The sequence below is a fragment of the Mauremys reevesii genome, linkage group 1 (assembly GCF_016161935.1).
Source record: "Mauremys reevesii isolate NIE-2019 linkage group 1, ASM1616193v1, whole genome shotgun sequence".
Taxonomy (NCBI): Eukaryota; Metazoa; Chordata; order Testudines; family Geoemydidae; genus Mauremys; species Mauremys reevesii.
The window spans coordinates 356399747-356414146 of NC_052623.1; the positions used below are offsets into that span (position 1 = coordinate 356399747).

A 14400-nucleotide genomic window follows, 5' to 3' on the forward strand; every position below is an offset into this window, starting at 1 on the left:
TAAGCACAATAGGGAGGATATTTTAAAGTACATCAGGAACAAAAGAAACCCTAGCAATGGGATAGTCCCATTACTAGACAAAGATAATAATGATGCAGAAATGGCAGAAGAGTTGAATAAAGATTTGTGTTCTACATTTGGAAAGAAGCAGAATGATTTCATATCATATGAGGATGATGAAGTACTTTCAAGTCCTTTAGTTACTAAGGAGGAGGTTAGACAACATCTACTAAGGATAAATATTTTTAAATCAGGAGATCTGGATAATTTGTATCTAAGAGACCTGAAAGAGTTAGCTGAGGAGATCTCTGGCCCACTGATTTAATTTATAATAAATCTTGCAATACAGAAGACTGGAAGAGTTCTAATGCGGCAATCTTCAGAAAGGGCAAGAGGATTGACCCAGGCTGTTCAGCCAGACATCAGTCCTGGGCAAAATAATGGAAAAGCTGATATGAGATTCAATTGATAAAGAATGAAAGGATGGGAATAGAGTTAATGCCAGTCAACATGATTTCATGGTGTCTTTTCATCATTTCACACAGATTAAGGCCAGAAGGGGCCGTACGTTATCTAGACTGACCTGGTGCCTTTCACAGGCCATTAAATCTCCCCCACATACCCCTATATTAAGCCCAGAGATTTCAGTTAGATCAAAACCATTCAGCCCTCAGGAAACTATCCAGCGGTTGTCATGACCTAACTCCTGGTTTCCCCGGGATGAGTGAGTGGAGAATCAAGCCACAAGTCTCAGGCCCAGAGCGGCTCCAGGAGCATCCAATAGGGGCCACTGCAACAACCTCCCCTAGGAGCAAACATTGTTGCAGGGGGGCTGCGCTGCCTCCCCTCTGCAATGGGCTGTGACAAGCCAAGGAGGGCAGCCTCTGTTAGCAGCCTCGCTAATGGCACCACAGGGGTTGCGGTGAGCCCTGTGGGGGCAGGACTGTTCCAGCCGGGTGTGGACGCTAAGGGGAGGCTGGGCTGGCAGCTGCTTGTGGGCTCCTGGCTGGGCACGGCCTGGGAGAGCTCTGGGCAGCTCGGTCTCCATGGGAACCGAGGGCAGCTGCCCCCCACTGCCCCTGCCCGGCCTCGCCAGGCCCCCATCCTCAGAGCAATGCAGCCCGTCGAGGGGAGCAAGGGCAGCATGGCCTGGTGAGGGGAGGACAAGGTCACAAGGGGCATCTGAGGGGCAGAGGACCCCCACTGGGTGTTTCAGGGTGAAGGGTGCCTGGTGGGTGTTTGGGGGCCGGGGTGAGGAGATGTTGTGTGGCCCCTGAGATGGTCACAGCCTGAGCTCCCCTGGTTCCCAGCCCACCCCCCACTGTCCCTATCTCTCTCTGAGGAGCCCCTGTGCCAGGTCATTCAGGGTTCAGCTCCTGCCACTTAAGAAGCCAAACAGGGAGAAAATGTCAAAACAGGCAAAAATCAAACCTGCCCCAGTGGCTGATGGGGGAGCCAGCCCAGGGGCAGCCCCGGAGGGGGAAGCTGGGCCGGAGGCTCCCAAGAAAGGGGAGGCCAGCCAAGAACCCTCAAAGAGTGGAGAACCCAGGCAGGAGGCCCCCAAGAAGGAAGAAGCCAGGGAGGAGGCCCCCAAGAAGGTAGAGGTCAGCCCAGAGTCCCCCAAGAAGGGAGAAGGCAGGCAGGAGATGCCCCAGGAGGGAGGGGCCAGCCAAGAGGCCCCCAAGAAGCCAGTCTTCCCCTTTGGCAGTAAGTATGTGAAGAGCAAGGGGATTTTACATCACAGCAGCAACTCCCATGGGCAACCTAATAGGCCTGGTCTACACTAGAAAATTCAGTCAGCTTAACTATGTCACACAGGGATGTAAACCCCCCCCCACCTCTGAGTGGTGTAGTTAAGCCGATCTAACCCCCAGTGTAGACAACACTAGATTGATGGAAGAATTCTTCTCTTGACCTAGCTACCACCTGTCAGGAAGGTGGATTAACTACAGCAATGGGAGAGCCCGTCCGCTGGAGTAGGTAGCGTCTACACTGAAGCGCTACAGCGGGGCAGCGACATTTCAAGTGTCGACAAGCCCTCACGCTGCTGAGGGCTTGGAGGTTTGTCCAGGGCATCCTCGAGTATTAGGCACCAAATGCAATTTGTATGCGTGGTGATGAGGCCTGTCAAAGTCCCCTAGCAAAGCCTGGGGGGGCTCCGAAGCACAGAAAGAAGCAGGGATGCAGAGGCGGGGCGTTCTTTTACTGTCCACATGATTTGTGGCATAGCAACGGAGTCTTCATGTTTCTCAAGAAATTGTCCCTCATTGAGCAGAAAAAGGGCCTGTAACCAGGGGAGGAATAGGAACCTGCTGCCCTAGGATCTCCTGGCTTTATTACCCATAAGCACACCCTGGCCACCAGATCCTGCCCATTGTCTCTAGTGTCACAGTTTAATGTAGAGATTCCTCACAGCCCTCTGATGGTGGCTTGCTGGCCTGAGTGCAATAAACTGAGGGAGACTCACTCCTGGTTCCAGTGAGGCAGTCTGCCCTCATCCCAGAGAACAGCATTACAATTGGTACTAACTGGCCCCCTTGGTGGAGAGGCCGTGGATTGAGTGGACCATGGAGAATTAACAGCCCTTTCTGTACGGGGAGGCTGACCCAAACTGGAAGGCCACACCTTGGGATAAAGAAAGGATGCCATCTCCAGGGTTGGCCCAAGCAATATTGAAGGCTCTGATAAAACTCTTAACCAGCTTCCAGAGCCATTGGAATGCAATCTCCCTTCCCCAGCCTGCACCCCTTACTTCTCCCAGATGGAGGAGGGAATTCAACGTGGAGCAGCTCATCCATCACACTGTACGGCATTGGCGAGTGAGCAGGAAACACCCTGATGCAGTGGTAGGGTCCCCTAGCCTGGGAGAACCCTGGCTGGAGTTTTGGTAGCATTGGCTAAACTGGCCCTGATGTCTACACTTGGAGATACCAGAGCTTATGGAGCATCCCACAAGCGGGGTGTGTTTTTGAAGGGAGTTTTCAGCCCTGGTTGATAAGTTCTGGTTTTGGGAGCTTGATTCTGCCCTGTGAATCAGGCTCAGAGTCTCAGGAGAGGGGCTTGACTCTTGTCTTCCGCTTTCCTTTCCACTAGAAGTTCCTTTTGGGCCTCAGCACTGGCGGCTGGTGACGTTGATTCTGGGGGTCTGTAGCGTGGTCTTGCTCATCGTACTGCTGGGCTTGATTGGCAAGTGTGAGTATCTGCTGAATAGCCTGATTTTACCAGGAGGACATTATATAAGGGGAGAGGGATAGCTCAGTGGTTTGAGCATTGGCCTGCTAAACATAAAGTTGTGAGTTCAATCCTTGAGGAGGTGCCACTTAGGGATTTGGGGCAAAAAATCAGTACTTGGTCCTGCCTAGTGAAGGCAGGGGGCTGGACTCAATGACCTTCCAGTCCTAGGAGGTAGGTGTATCTCTAATTATTATTTCATGTGTCCCCCATGCTGGCTCTGGCATCCTACTCCCTAGTGGCTGCCCTATGCCACCTCCCCCAGGAAAAGGGAGTGCCCTACTAGCTGTGGAGCAGTAATCTGGCTTTTGCATTGTTTTTAATCTGGGGACCTCCTGAGGACTGTTGTGGGAGGATGATGTGCATCTCTCCATTCCAGATCACCCAGTGCTCCCACAACCCTACCAGTGCCCTTTCCTGCATAGATTCTCAGACTGTCAGACAGCCCTCTGCAGGGTCCCAGGAAATGCTGCTGCCAATTGGGCTGCTCCCCATTCCTCATGGGTGCAGGAGATCCATATATAAAGGGTGAGGCATGATCAGTCCCCTGTAATGACTTCTCCAATTCCATTGGCATCCATTCCCCTTTCCATCTCTCTAGCTCTTCATTGCCCTAACACAGGCAGATGGCTAATACGGGTTTGAGAAACACACTTTCCTTCCTTGCTGGGCTTTGCAAGCGCCCAGAAGAATGTGAAATGTTCAAAGGCATATCTTGCAGCATCACTGTCAAAGTGTGAAGGACAAAGATTTCACTCAAATGACCCACACCCATGCTGCATTGTTATTTTCACAGGCAGCATTTAGCATTATCTGTCCCTGTGTATTTCAGATTTGCATGTTTCGGAAACAACAAGGAGAAAGATGGCGACGCTCCACAGACAGACCCAGAAGCTTAAGGATTCAGTGAAGAAACAGGCAGGAGGCAAAGGTGAGGGATGATCTGAGGGTGGGGGTGCCCCCTTTAACGAAACGACCAAATACAGATGGGGGCCTAGTGACCTGGGGTGGGATCTATCCCAGCATGTAATCAGACAGCCTGGGATGTGTTCTGCTGGTAAATAACCTACAGACACCACACAAGACACTGTAGCACATCCAAGCCCTCCAGAAAGGGAGAAATCCACCAGCTGTGTTTTGTCTTCCAAGGCAGCAGATGCGACTCGTGTCTGGACACCTGGGTGCAGCGTGGTGACGCCTGCTACCTTTTCTCCAATATGAGTGCAAAGTGGCCAGAGTGTGTAGAACATTGTAAGAAGCAGGGCTCCAAACTCGTTAAGATGGACTCTCAAGGAGAACTGGTAAAACTATGTTTTTTAGTCTCTCCCCCCTACTAATATTTGACCTAATGGTTTAATACATTGATATCAGTAGGCTGAGGGATTGGTTGGCTCACGCTAGAGGGGTATGATTGTCTGCCTGCCTAGCTGAGGTTTTCTAGTGCAGTGGTACACATACTCCTGGGGGTACACAAAGGCCTTCCAGGGTGTACAACAACTCATCTAGATATTTGCCTAGGTTTACAACAGGCTATGTAAAAAGCACTAGCGAAGTCAGTGCAAACTACAATTTAATGCGGACAATGACTTGTTTATACTGCTCAATATACTATACACTGCAATGTAAGTTCAATATTTATATTCCAATTGATTTCTATTTCTATGGTAAAAATGAGAAAGCCAGCCGTTTGTCAGGAATAGTCTGTTGAGACACTTTAGTATTTTCATGTCTGATTTTGTAAGGAAGTAATTTTCAAGTTAGGTGAAACTTGGGGTCTGCAAGACAAATCAGACTCCTGAAAGGGGAACAGTCATCTGGAAAGGTCAAGAGCCATTGTTCTAGGGCACCGTCATTGTCAGGTCCATTCATGATGAGACATACTATTCATCTGGGTCCTGGAAGTCGTGGGAGCGTGGCTGGCTTAGAAGGTAATAAAGGTAATAATTGGAGATATACCAATCTCCTAGAACTGGAAGGGACCTTGAAAGGTCATCAAGTCCAGCCCCCTGCCTTCACTAGCAGGACCAATTTTTGCCCCAGATTGAACTCACAACCCTGGGTTTAGCAGGCCAATGCTCAAACCAGTGAGCTATCCCTCCTCCCCCCTAGAAAGTCCCAGCGCTCCAGGTCAGGGTTTGGAGCAGGAAGGAAAGGGTTAATCAGCAGGCTCATGAAACAGCTGGAGGCCGTTAGCCTCCCAGGAAGCCTGCCTGGAGCACATAAGAGGAAGTGCAAGCTGGCAGCCAGGGGATAGGTTTGGCTGAGAAAAGCTACCCTTTAGGCTATAGAAGATAGATCATCAAGCTGATCAGGGGTGCAAACCCCATGGTCTGGATGTCCCTAAGCCTCTGACTGCATGAGAGGGGATGGGTTGCTCAATAAACCCTCTTTGTTTAAAGACAGTTTGCTTTGACATGCATTATTTGCACCCTGGTTAAAGGCTTTACTTCCTCTTGGCTCTGATGTGGAGATGGCTTCAAGGGTGGGTGGGTGTTTGCAGCTCCGTTTGTAGCCTTTAGTCCCACTTTGGATTAAAGTGGTGAATGTGCGACAGCCCCTGGCTTGGGGTGGCTGACACAGTGGGGATCGAACCGCAGACCTCTAAAGCTAAAAACTGGCACTGCTGGAGCTGGACTCCCTCCGTCATACTAGCATTGTCCCCTGTAGCTTCAGACCCCTATTGAGTGCACCCAGCTCTCATCATACCCAACTTCTGGGTTGTTCCCGTCCATCCTGTTGAGTCCCCACTGCCTAACTCTGGCAAATCTGCCGGCACCCAATGCACTCCAAAACAAGGAAGCTATGTATTCCTCCCTTATTTCTGTTGTTATATGCTGAAACGCGAGTCTTGGGATTCCTTATGCCCAGGGAATTGTTAACCCCCCTGACCTGAGTGGATGTTCACAGTCAGGATCCCTCAGAGGAAGCAGGGTTTGATGGTACGTGTGTTTATCCTTGTACAGGCGTTCCTCAAACGGGAGACGCGTAAATTGTATCGTGTCGAGTTCAGGTACCGCCGGCACTACAGTTACTGGATTGGCCTGACCTACAAAGCCAGCCTCAAGAAGTGGGTCTGGCTGGATGGGTCACCATTCACGTTGGATCTGTAAGTGTCCCCTCCTCACTCGAGCCAGAATTAACCAAGAGCTCCAAGTGGGACGAACAACAACTGCCCCTCAATGCAATGTATGCAACTACAGGTTGTGGATCAGTGCCCCTCTATGACCAAGCTCTCTCCCCTCCTGGCTTTAATCCCAGGAACAGTGACAGCATTTAAAAGGGCAAAGAAACATTGGGCTAGACTGTGACTGGGGCTACTGGCCCACACAGGGGTAGAGCTGTCTGACATAGGCCTTGGCACCAGACACACGGGCTAGTGGGCAGCTCCCCTGCTTCCTCCCTCCCTGGCACGTGTGGGTGGCAAATGGGCCAAACCTTGCACTACCTGCCACTCATTGGCCAAAGCTGCTGAGCCAGCATGGTGGGCTGGGCATGGGGCAGCAGAAAATGGCACTCACGTGCATACCCCCTTGGTCACAGAAGACATGGGAGGATCTGTGCCTCAGTATCCCCTCTGAGTCACAATGCCTCCTGGGGTGGTGCAGTTTACACACCCCTCCTTGCTCCAGGCTGGCTGAAAGGCCCAATCTGACTCACAAACATTATTGGCTCAACTGTGTTTCCTGGTGATTTTGTTTATCTGTTCCTTGGGATTCAATCTAATGGCAATTAGAGATGCACAGCCCAGCTCATCTGTCCTCCTGTGGGTCAGCATAGCACTGTTCCATGCAGTGTATTCTCCATTGTGACACCCTGTTAGGAAGTGTTCTCTAATATCCAGCCTAAATTGCTTAGTATCATCCCAATAGCTTTCTGGGCCACCCTAAACAATTCCACTCCATTCAAACCAAACAGTTTTATTGGGAATACAAGCTGTACAAGTGCTGCCAAAGTGTCAAGGGGACAGATCTCCTGCAGCTCTCAGACGCAGATACAATGTGTTATAGGTAACCACCAACTTTCCTTGAAGATAGCTGTAGGAAACAGTTATGCTCCTTTATAGCAGTCCACCCAGGAATGAGAACTATGTGGGTGGACGGCTTTGCTGGGAATTGTTTTGGGAAAAGGTGGGCGAAGGGAAGCAAGCAGAGACGCTCACAGAAACAGAGGAAAGCTCCAGACCCAGCCTGGATGGGGTGTGGCCCTGAGAGAAGCCTGAAGAAAGGGCTGTTGGGCCAGGTGCTGGCTGAAAGAGACTTGGAGCTGTCAGCAAAAACTGTCTCCTGTTGTTTGGATCCTCCTGTGTTCAGAGAAACGGGGCTTTGTACAGTCTTAAACAAAATTGCATAGAAGAAATATGTGACTCCATCACCAATTTCTCCAGCCCAACTGAAACAACCTATTAGACCCCAATTTTTTGGCTAGCCACTTGGGTCTAAAGGGTTGGCACTGGTGTTAAAAGTGGGATCCAGTGTCCAAGGAGAAAAACTGTGAGTTGCCATTCCTCTCGACCAAAGATGGAGCAAAGAATGGAAATGCTCGCAAACCTTGAAGCTGGCTAACAGAAGTTAAAACAAGACCTAGAACAGGAGCTGGAGACTTCACACCAGGAATTTAAAGAAAAGGGGCAAGAAACCAATGAAGCATCTGCCCCGGTTAGGACCTCACAGTGGGCTCAGGGCTCTGGCCGTTTGTCAAGCTAGCAGACAAAGGCAGAAGAAACTGCAAGTTGAAACTAGACCAATTCAAACGGGAAAGAATGTGCACATTTTTCCCAGTGAAAGCAATGGACCACTGGAACGACTGATTTGACTTACAGCAGCAGAGGAGCTGGCTCAAAACCTAAAGCTGCGGTTGGTTTTCTTTCTTTAGTGTGAAGCTGACAAACATGTCAGAGCCGCTCACTTCCAACCCGCACAGGGGCACGCCCACCTGCACACAGCTGAAGTGTCCAAAGGTGTTATAAGGGGTGTGTCCCTTGGGGGTGGCAGGGTGGGGCGCTGCATGGGCACAGAGAGGAGTAGGGTAGCAGTCAGGTAAGTGGGAAGCTGGGATTGTAAAATCCTTTGTGACTAGACCCTGCTGAAATTTGATGTTTCTTTCCCAGGTCTTCTGTGGGAGCCCAAGCTGCTTACGATGCAAATGACGCTTGTGTGTTTTTTATACAAGGAATGTCCCATGCTAAGGGTTGTGCCACAAAACACTATTGTCTCTGCAAGAAGACCAAGTGAGCAAGGTCGCTTCTGATGAAATTGGTAATGATTTCTCATGTCCTGGAGAACTAAACTGGATTCTCCGCTCTGATGGCCCTTTTATTCCAGAGAAATGCAATTACATTATTTGTAAATACAATAAATAAAAGTTTCTTAACCTTAAAGTAGGTGCAGTGTGTGTGTTCTTGCATATTTCCCTCTGTTCCTTTCCTTCAACTCTTTTCCATCACTTACTCCCATCTTCATACCACTGTCATTTATCAATGTTGATAAATGCAAAGTGATGCACACTGGAAAATATAATCCCAACTATACATATAAAATGATGGGGTCTAAATTAGCTGTTACCACTCAAAAAAGAGATCTTGGGGTCATTGTGAATAGTTCTCAGAAAACGTCCACTCAATGTGCAGCAGCAGTCAAAAAAGCTAGAAATCATTACATATATGGAGCTATATTTCTTTCATGGAACTGGAAGGGACCCTGAAAGGTCATTGAGCCCAGCCCCCTGCTTTGACTGGCAAGACCAAATACTTGTTGTGCCCCAGATCCCTAAGTAGCCCCCTCAAGAATTGAACTCATAGCCCTGAGTGTAGGAGGCCAATGCTCAAACCACTGAGCTATCCCTCCCCCTCTTAAGGGCTGGGGAATAGATAATAAGACAGAAAATATCATATTGCCTCTATATAACTCCATGGTATGCCCACATGTTGAATACTGTGTGCAGATGTGGTCACCCCATGTCAAAAAAGATATATTGGAATTGGAAAATTTTCAGAGAAGGGCAACTAAAATGATTAGGGTTTTGGAGTGGGTTCCATATGAGGAGAGATTAAAGAGGCTAGGGCTTTTCAGCTTGGAAAAGAGACGAGTAAGGGGGGATATGATAGAGGTCTATAAAATTATGACTGGTGTGGAGAAAGTAAATAAGGAAGTGTTATTTACTCCTTCTCATAACACAAGAACTAGGGGTCACCAAATGAACTTAATAGGCAGGAGGTTTAAAACAAACAAAAAAAAAAGCATTTTTTCACACAACGCATAGTCAACCTATGGAACCTCTCTTGCCAGAGGATGTTGTGAAGGCCAAGACTATAACAGGGTTAAAAAAGAACTAGATAAATTCATGGAGGATAGGTTCATCAATGCTATTAGCCAGGATGGAAGGAATGGTGTCTCTAGCCTCTGTTTGCCAGAAGCTGGAAATGGGCGACAGAGGATGGATCACCTAATGATTCCCTGTTCTGTTCATTCCCTCTGGGGCATCTGGCATTGGCCACTGTCAAAAGACAGGATACTGGGTTAGATGGACCTTTGGTCTGACCCTGTATGGCTGTTCTTGTGTTCACTTGAGGCTAGAGTCACAAAGAAATGTGGGTGTGTTGATGCTCAGAGTCTAGAAACTCACTGGGATTTATGAAACCTGGGTTAAGGCCCAGGCTGCCTGTACATTGCATGGGGAGAGATAGGTGCCTCAGAATGGGGCAAGGTCTACACTACAGACCAAATACTGGCATAGCTACATCGCTCAAGGGTGTGAAAAATCCACACCCCTGAGTGATAATGCAGCTATACTGACCTACCCCTGCCACGTGGACAGCACTATGACAATGGGACAACTTCTCCCACCAACACAGATACCGCCTCTCGGGGAGGTAGATTAACTACGCCAACGGGAGAAGCTGTAGTGCTGTCTGTGGAAACAAGCCCTGGGATTCATGAAAGCCAGCACCTGCTCGCCTGAGCTGGCCAATGGGCGATGCCGAGGTGAGGGGTATAAACTAAGACCTGCCCTCTCAGGGAGTCCAGCATCTAAATCCAGGCTGCAGAAGGGCGCCTGTCGGTTTGGGATTGTCAGTTGCAAACCCTCTTTTGGCAGACAGGAGAAAGATCAAGCATACAGGAAAATGACTGGCTTGAAAGTTGCTGGCTTGAACAGCCCCAGTCTCCAGTCCCCCTGCTTCAATGACTCTTCAGATTATTTATGCACAGCGTCAGCAGGAGGGAGTCCCACATCAGACTGTCCCAGAGCCCAGTGGCTAGAGTGCTCACCTGAGAGGTAGCAAATCATTGTGCAAATCCCTTCTGCCCCTCAAGCAAAGCGGGGACTTGAACTGGGCATCTCCCCCATCCCAGCTGGGTACCTTAACCCATGGGTTAAAAGTTATGAGGGAAGCCTGTTTTCTTCTGGCAAATACAGGTCCCCATTGGGTAGACAAGCTCTGAGCACACTTACCGAGTGGGCCCCACAGGTGAGTTAGGTGGAGTTTGTTTATACTAGCGTGGTGCAGCAGCACACCCAGCTTAGCCCCTTGTGATTAACTCTCTCATTCCACCCAACACACGCTCTGTTCAGTCACAGTTAAGGTTTCCTAGCTCTGCCTCGGTCCAGGAGGTGGAGGGTGGCTTAAATCTCTGAAGCCGCCCAGGAAATACAGTCACTCTGATAACTGCCCCCATGGCGCTGACGAGAGACGCTGCGTGCTCCCCTCTTAAATCTCTCTCCTGTTAGGTTTATTTGCTATTGGTTATTGGTGTTAGCCCCCAGAGGGGAAGCAATAGTAGTAGCCCTCAGAGGCTCCAGTCTGGATCAGGCCTGCCCTGAAGTGCCTACGATCTAATTTACGACAAGGTGCAAAAAGTGGAGTGGGTAGGGAGCATGAGGGTAACGAGGACAGGAACATGGCCACAACTTGGTTCCATTTACAGTTGTTTATTTCAATTCCAAGACACAGTTAATTGTTCGCCCTCTATAACACTGATAGCGAGATATGCACAACTGTTTGTGCCCTCCTCCCCCCCCCGCAGGTATTAACACAGACTCTGGGTTAATTAATAAATAAAAAGTGATTTTATTAAATACAGAAAGTAGGATTTAAGTGGTTCCAAGTAGTAACAGATGGAACAAAGTAAGTCACCAAGCAAAATAAAATCAAACACGCAAATCTACGTTTAATTAAACTGAATACAGATAATCTCACTCTTAGAGATGCTTCAGTAAGTTTTTTCCTCAGACTGGACACCTTCCAGGCCTGGACACAATTTTTTCCCCTGGTACAGCTCTTGTTCCAGCTCAGGTGTAGCTAGGGGGTTCTTCATGATGGCCACCCCTGTGTTCTGTTTCACCCACTTATATATCTTTTGCATAAGGTGGGGATCCTTTATCCCTCTGGGTTCCCACCCCTCCTCGCTGGAAAAGCACCAGGTTAAAGATGGATTCCAGTTCAGGTGACATGATTACATGTCACTCTAGACTCCAAGCCTTCATTCCTCCCAGCCTGACCCACAGGAAGGCTGCCTGCAAACAAAGCCACCCACAGTCAATTGTCCTGGTTGATGGGAGCCATCAAGATTCCAAACCACCATTAATGGCCCACACTTTGCATGAATATAATAGGCCCTCAGAGTTATATTTCATATACCTAGTTTCAGATACAAGAGTGATACATTTATACAAATAGAATGACCACACTCAGCAGATTATAAGCTTTGTAATGATACCTTACAAGAGACCTTTTGCATGAAGCATATTCCAGTGATACTATGTAACCCTTCTGCCAGGCCAAAACGATAGCAGCAAGGGCTGGGTTCAATACATAGGGGTCCCTTCCCCACAACATAATGCAAAACCAGCTCGAGCCCCCACCCAGTGACCTGGGAAAATCTTACACACACCCCTGGGCGCCTCGAGGAGGCAATACTTCCCCTCTCGCAAGCACAGAGTCTTGGTGTAGCAGGAAAGGTTTAATTACATGAGATAAACAACGAGCATTAAATTGGGAAATACCTCAGCTAGAGTTCATAGATCAAACCGTGAGCAAAGACCCACCCCAGCAAATTGGGCCGTGTCCTTCTCTCGGGGCCCTTGAGTCCAGCAACCCCCAAATCACCCACAGTCCCAAAAGTCCCACAATCCAAACGTCTCTGTCCCGGGTCAGTGCAGCCCCAGAGTTCGAGAGTCTATCTGCAGAAGTCCCCCGCCCCAGCCTGGGTAGAAAGGGGCACCTTACGTGGTTCGGGGCCAACTGCCCTGCCTCTTCGTGGGGTTCTGCTTCCACCAGTTGTCCCTGCAAACTGCTCAGCTCCGCTTGCTCTGTGGGGTGCTCCGGTCTGCCAGTTGCTCTGGTCCACCAGCTGTCCTGTGATCCGCTCCAATGATCCTCACAAGCTGCTTGGCTCCACTCACCCCATGGCTTCACAAACTGCTCCACTCTGCTCTGCCAGCTGCTTAGCTCCACAGTATTTCTTCAGGATCCCTGACTCGTTAGCACAGTACTCAGTGCGCTCAGCTCAGCAAGTCCAGCTCTACAGTGATTTCAGCTCTCAGTGATTCCAGCTCACAGCAGGGGAGCCCCAGTGCCAGTGCACCACCAGCCCAAAGTGAGTTCAGCTCAGCAACCTGCATGCAGATTCTTAAGGGAATCAAAAAATTAACACTGACATTCCACACTGGAGAGAGGCATAGGTGGAACTGGTGTTTCTGGCTCACACAAGGCACCTACACTATCAAATACAGATATCTGTCCCCAGCCTCTCTCTTTTCAATGGGTTTTGGAACCCCTGACCCTTGTCTAGCAAGTGCTTTTTAGTTGATAGTGAAACCCTTTATCATAAGACAATTTTGTAGTTCCTCATTTACTTAGGCCTGGTCTACACTAGGACTTTAATTCGAATTTAGCAGCGTTAATTCGAACTAACCGCTCAACCGTCCACACCAGGAAGCCATTTAATTCAAACTAGAGGGCTCTTTAGTTCGAATTTGGTACTCCACCCCGACAGGTGGAGTAACACTAAATTCGACATGGCTAGCTCGAATTAGGCTAGGTGTGGATGCTAATCGAACTTAGTAGCTCCGGGAGCTATCCCACACTGCACCACTCTGTTGACGCTCTGGACAGCAGTCCGAGCTTGGATTCTCTGGCCAGCCACACAGGAAATGACCCGGGAAAATTTGAATTCATTTTCCTGTCTGGGCACTTTGAATCTGACGTCCTGGTTGGACATCGGGGCGAGCTCCGCAGCACCTGCAACGATGCAGAGCTCTCCAGCAGAGGAGTCCGAGCAATCCCAGAATAGAAAGAGGTCCCCAGCATGGACAGACCGGTAAGTCATGGATCTGATCGCTGTGTGGGGCGAGGAGTCTGTGCTCTCGGAGCTGCGCTCCAACAAACGGAACGCGAAGACCTTCGAGAAGGTCTCGAAAGCCATGAAAGACAAAGGATACAGCCGGGATGCGATGCAGTGCCGCGTGAAAGTCAAGGACCTAAGACAAAGGTATCAAAAAGTCAGAGCGGCAAACGGACGCTCCAGAGCCAAGCCCCAGACATGCCGCTTCTACGAGGCACTGCATGCCATTCTAGGTGGGTCTGCCACCACTGCCCCACCAGTGACGGTGGACTCCGAGGACGGAATAGTGTACCAGGACAGTTCCTCCTCGATGTTCGCCGATGGGGAAGATGAGGAATGGTCTTTGGAGGACGGCGCAGGCGACAGCGAACCCACTCCCGCTTTCCCTGACAGCCAGGATCTCTTCATCACCCTCACAGAGATCCCCTACCAACCGTCCCCGCCCGTTAACCCGGACTCGGAATCAGGGGAAGGATCAGGCGGTAAGTGCTATAAACATGGAAACATTTATTTTTTAAAAAACAGGTATATAAAAAATAGAAATACTATATAAAAAATTTTAAATCTCAAACTATACAAAAAGTAGGTCCACACATATAGGAATAGAGCAATAATCCTCTTGGGACAGTTCAAAAAAGCTCTCAGAGAGCAGCTCAAAAAGCCTCCGCAGGAGGTTCCTGGGGAGAGGTGCCTTATTGGGTGCTCCGTGGAAGCACACTCTTCCGCGCCAGGACATCCTAATGTACATAGGAACCATCGCCTCCACCAGCATTGCTGCATATGGTCCTGGTCTGTGCAGGGCTTCCCTTAGCATCCGCTCTCTCTGACT

At 49.4% G+C, this 14400-nt stretch overlaps 1 protein-coding gene across 3 annotated transcripts; it reads left to right on the forward strand.

The window, feature by feature from the left end:
• The first annotated feature begins 1024 nt into the window (after positions 1-1024).
• On the forward strand, positions 1025-8546 carry LOC120393793 (C-type lectin domain family 1 member A-like). 3 transcript variants are annotated; one of them, XM_039518297.1, is made up of 6 exons: positions 1025-1152; positions 3094-3192; positions 4064-4162; positions 4381-4532; positions 6195-6337; positions 8339-8546. In XM_039518297.1, exons 1-6 carry the CDS (start codon positions 1047-1049, stop codon positions 8460-8462), a joined length of 723 nt encoding a protein of 240 aa, XP_039374231.1. In that variant the 5' UTR covers positions 1025-1046; the 3' UTR covers positions 8463-8546. The 3 variants fall into 3 exon arrangements, with proteins under 3 accessions (XP_039374231.1, XP_039374219.1, XP_039374226.1); XM_039518285.1 differs by lacking the exon at positions 1025-1152 and adding an exon at positions 1159-1707; XM_039518292.1 differs by lacking the exons at positions 1025-1152; positions 3094-3192 and adding an exon at positions 1159-1707.
• Positions 8547-14400: the final 5854 nt, after the last annotated feature.

What these genes read in the sequence shown, in the direction of transcription:
- LOC120393793 (XM_039518285.1), top strand. Translation starts at nt 1,407, where the DNA reads ATGTCAAAACAGGCAAAAATCAAACCTGCCCCAGTGGCTGATGGGGGA. An exon ending in GCTGGGCTTGATTGGCAAGT is followed by an intron (nt 3,193 to 4,063) that starts GTGAGTATCTGC and finishes TGTGTATTTCAG; the next exon opens with ATTTGCATGTTTCGGAAACA. An exon ending in GAAACAGGCAGGAGGCAAAG is followed by an intron (nt 4,163 to 4,380) that starts GTGAGGGATGAT and finishes TTGTCTTCCAAG; the next exon opens with GCAGCAGATGCGACTCGTGT.